This window comes from Alosa pseudoharengus, unplaced genomic scaffold (genome assembly GCF_046254945.1).
Source record: "Alosa pseudoharengus isolate Yale_2024_CS ecotype anadromous, Long Island Sound unplaced genomic scaffold, YU_APseudo_1.1 YU_APseudo_1.1_scf_21, whole genome shotgun sequence".
In the NCBI taxonomy this organism is placed as follows: domain Eukaryota; kingdom Metazoa; phylum Chordata; class Actinopteri; order Clupeiformes; family Clupeidae; genus Alosa; species Alosa pseudoharengus.
In genome coordinates, this window is record NW_027468674.1 from 3,646,255 (window position 1) to 3,651,254 (window position 5,000).

A 5,000-nucleotide genomic window follows, 5' to 3' on the forward strand; every position below is an offset into this window, starting at 1 on the left:
AGAATGAGAAACACTCATTCATCCCAAATCAACAGATACAGTTGAGACACTGCAACACATAAATTTGAATCTTGTGTGACATGGCACTCTTGAGATATCATACTCCAGGTGTTTTTGACCTTGACATTTGACCTTCAACCTCCAACTCACTTCATCTTTGAGTCCATAAAAACACTCGTACCAAATTTGAAGCATGTACGTCAAGCCGTTCTGGAGATATAATGCTGAATGCATGAGATATGGCTGGGACTTTTATTTTGACACACAGGAAACACTTAACAGGATGTGTAGTTCAGGTAGAGCTAGATTTTATGCTTAGAAGCTGAGACAGTTGAATTCCTCACAGGTGACACCTGTGCCAGTGTTCTAATTAGCCTGGGAACTGCTCTGAGAACTACTTAACGAGCGCAGCTGGCTCTATTATGACATCACAGCCCCCATTCAAGTCTATGGGGGAAAAATACACTTTTAATTACAAATATCTCAAAAAGTATAAACTTCTCAAAAAATGTAAAAAGGTAAAAAGAAAAATAATAATAAGAAGAAGAAGTCTCCGGATTTCAATAGAGGGGATCCTCTAATTAGCTGGGCATCACTGAGATAGGCAGTAAGCCAGCACTGAGAGCCGTAGAAGCTAGGGTTGTGCCGATGGACGATATCATCGTCCATCGTGATGGTTGACAGGCATCACGATGGAAAGCAACCATCGTGATGCCACGCCCCCACATGCCAGTCACTAATTCTTGCTGTAACAGGCTAAAACATAAAAAAACCTTTCCCTGAAAATGAAATTGAGCCTACTTTAAAGGCTGTCAGCCAAACAGTTATCACGTATTAGTCTACCGTCTTGTAAAATAAAAGACTTACCCTCTTATTCAAATAATTCCTGACTGTGACGGGAATGTGTAGCCTAATTGTCCTTTAGTAGCCTACATGTCTCGCAGGCCTATAGCCTACATTGGACGTAATATGTAGCCTAATGTTTTAGCAGAAAATATAGATTTATTATTGTTAGGCTACGACTAGGACATTCTAGCGCTCAAATATTTTTGCGAGGCTACAGCGAGCGCCAAATGCGTCCTTCTTCTCTGTGTTAAAATAAACCATTTATTTCGTTAATTATAGGATCAGAAGGTAGCCTATCCGTCTTTCACTGTAAGGCTTGTATTTCATGCATTTAGCAAAAGTCCCAGACAGCAGCGGAGTGGTAATCGGGATTCGTTATTTGTAAAAGTGTTTTTACTTCGCCCTCCTATAGCCTGGACTGCGCGATTGCAGCCCTTTACTTTCACTTCCCGCCGCCCTTATAGTCAGCATAGATGGTAGCCTGATAACGTGGGATGCTGCATAGTACTAATATTTTAAATGAGTGACCACGATAGTAGTCTTAAGTAGCTTTTTTGCTGGGTCCAGCGAAGTCTGTCAATGTGTAATATTCCGCTGGTTGGTGCACACGCAAGTGTTCAGATTGATTGTCTATCCGTCTTTCACAACAATTTTCTTGGATTAGATCTTCCACACAACTTCGATAGCCTGGTCAGTATGTCTCTCTTAGCTGTCCACTTTCATCAGGCCGTATAGCCTATATAATAGCATTTTTTTTATTTTTATGTAGAACATTATAAATGTATTTCTGTACAGACATACCTATAGGCTGTTTACTACACGAAACCCCCCCCCGCCCCCGACGATATCATCGTCCATCACAATGTTTTACTGTACACATCGTCAAATGCCAATTTAGGCGACATCGCCCAACCCTAGTAGAAGCCGTGTGAGACAAGTGTGAGACATGTATGAGCCAAGTGTGAGACAGGAGTGAGACAGGCATGAGACAAGTGTGAGACAAGTGTGACAGGTATGAGACAAGTGTGAGACAGGAGTGAGACAGGTATGAGACAAGTGTGAGACAAGTGTGAGACATGTATGAGACAAGTGTGAGACAGGAGTGTAACAGGTATGAGACAAGTGTGAGAGGTGCGTGGGATGTGACTGTGTTTCCCTGTGTATCGCCCCCTGCAGGAGACACGCAGAAGCTGCAGACGGTCTGGCTGACGGGCATCTGCCGTAACGAGAAGAAGGAGGTGATGAGCTCCAAGCTGGACATCGACAACATGGCCGGCGTGTTCTACATGCTGCTGGTGGCCATGGGGCTGAGCCTGCTGGTCTTCTCCTGGGAACACCTGCTCTACTGGAAGCTCCGCCACTCCGTCAGGAAGTCTGAGAGGCTGGACTGCCTGCTCGCCATCAGCAGGGTGAGACACACACACACACACACACATACACACACACGCACACATGCACACACACACACACATACACACACACACACGCACGCACGCACGCACGCACGCACACACACACACACATGCACACACACGCACACACACACACGCACGCACGCACACACACACACACACACACACACACATACACACATACAGGCACACACAAACACACGCACGCACGCACACACAGTCACACACACACACACACACACATTCAGTGCCTTACAAATCCTATTCAATCCTTCTAAAAGCCTCCACCACCAGCCATTGCCCAAAGAAAAGGATGGGAAAGTGATGAACGTGCTTGCTGCCTATATTGTCATGCATGGACACACATACACACACACACACACACACACACACACACACACACATTCACACACACACACAGCTATTTCAATCATTCAGTCTATCTGTGCCCCAATGTGTGTGTGAATGTGTGTGTGTGTGTGTGTGTGTGTTCATTATGCTTCTTAACTCACAGTGGAATGCGAGTTGCATCACCGCGTCCTCTCTGATGAGAACAGAGGAAGTGTGTGTGTGTGTGTGTGTGTGTGTGTGTGTGTGTGTGTGTGTGTGTGCCGTTTCCTCTGTCTCGCCTGGTCTGATAAACATCCCCCTCATATTCACTTCATTTCCAACATCGGCCGCATCCTGCTGACGCAGGAGAACCGTAGACCCGTAGAACCGTAGAACCGTAGACCCGTACGTTCCTGCCCTGGGTGCTGATTAGTGCTCCACGTCCATAGAACCGTAGACCCGTACGTTCCTGCCCTGGGTGCTGATTAGTGCTCCACGTCCATAGAACCGTAGACCCGTACGTTCCTGCCCTGGGTGCTGATTAGTGCTCCACGTCTGTCTCGGAGCTCCGCAGAAGCAGCTGAGGGTCTATCATCACCCCTAATCCCACCGTGCTGTCTCACACACACACACACACACACACTCTTACTGATGCCAGATTAGATTCACTTACAGCAGAGATTAGACTGCTCTGACAGAGGCAACTCTATGCCACTATAGTTAGCCTAGCGTGTTATATTATTTCTATTCATGCTATAGCTAGCCTAGCATGTTAGATTATTTCTATTCATGTCATGCTAGGTCTTATATAAACCAGTCGGGATGTGGGTTTAGGGTGGTAGAACCAGTCGGGATGTGGGTTTGGGGCTGTAGAACCAGTCGGGATGTGGGTTTGGGGTGGTAGCACCTACTTCTGTAACTTCACAGACCTAGTACATCATTAACACTCCCCTTTGTAACACACACACACCTTTAACACACACACACACACACACACACACACAGAGACCTCTTTAACACAAACCTGACGACTACAAATGGATAGCATTAAATATCACAGCTCTTTAACACTCCACTCTGTAGCACACACACACTTTTAACACACACACACACACACACACATCTTTAGCACATACACCTCTATAACACACCTGCCTCAGACTACTACAAATGGATGGCATTAAATATCAAATGGTCCCACAGCGGAGAGAGAGAGCCAGAGAGTGAGATGACAAACGAGAGTAAAAGCAGTAAAGCGCTCTCCTGCTCACAGAGGCGTTGGCACGCCTAGCCCAGCCCTATACCTGCCGCTGGAAAGCGAATTTTAATACCCTCATTAGAGACTCTTCATTTCTAAGACTGACGCACTCGCAACGCGCTTAGCATTCCGCTAACGGCGCACTGCAGAAATAAGAATTGGACAGATTCAGCACCGGCAGGAGAGTGAAAATATAAATATATAAAAATATCTAAATATATGAATATATAAAATATATAATAAACACCACTCTGACAGCAGGCTGCAGGGTCAGCTGGATGGGCTCCCGTCATCTTGAAAGAGCGTTTTTTTTTGTTGACAAATACAAAAGGCCTCAAATTGAACCCAAACAAACGGGCGTAGGGCTTGCGGTACGGAGCGGGAATCTCATCTACGGTGGCGTAATTGTCTTCAGTTCATTTGTCAGATGCGCTGAGAGATCCTCCGCTGGTTTCTAAGTGACGGGTGCGACACAAAAGATGTTATTCCACTGAGGTGTCAGGCAGAAATAATTGGCGTGCATAATTCACACCTGTGAGAACTTCTTATTCTCCCAGCGTTCCGCCAGGCACAGAGTCATTTAAAAGCAAGTCTATTTTTAATGTCACACACACACACACACACACACACGCACACACACACAGCGCTATGAATTCCAGCAGAAGAGGTTGAGTATTTATGTCAGCCTTGTTGGAGTATGTGTGTGTGTGTGTGTGTGTGAGTGGTGTGTTATTGAATGCCATGTAAGAGGTTGATCCATAAGTCCATTAATGACTCTGATGATTGATGGATTAGCCATCAGTGCCATGACACAAGGCTGATCTGCTGTGGACTGATAAAGGTGTGTGTAGGTCTAACCCTGTGTGTGTGTGTGTGTGTAGGTCTAACCCTGTGTGTGTGTGTGTAGGTCTAACCCTGTGTGTGTGTGTGTGTAGGTCTAACCCTGTGTGTGTGTGTGTAGGTCTAACCCTGTGTGTGTGTGTGTGTGTGTGTGTGTGTAGGTCTAACCCTGTGTGTGTGTAGGTCTAACCCTGTGTGTGTGTGTGTAGGTCTAACCCTGTGTGTGTGTGTGTGTGTGTGTGTGTGTAGGTCTAACCCTGTGTGTGTGTGTGAGTGGTGTGTTATTGAATGCCATGTAAGAGGTTGATCCAGGG

The 5,000-nt window shown here is 46.0% G+C and overlaps 1 protein-coding gene across 1 annotated transcript in view; it reads left to right on the forward strand.

Moving 5' to 3' along the window:
* Positions 1-5,000, forward strand: part of grin2ca (glutamate receptor, ionotropic, N-methyl D-aspartate 2Ca) — a 69,648-nt gene that overhangs the window by 62,454 nt on the left and 2,194 nt on the right. Inside the window, exon 11 of the mRNA XM_076299100.1 lies at positions 2,023-2,255. Coding sequence (XP_076155215.1) covers positions 2,023-2,255 — 233 coding nt within the window. The remainder of the gene's footprint in view (positions 1-2,022; positions 2,256-5,000) is intronic.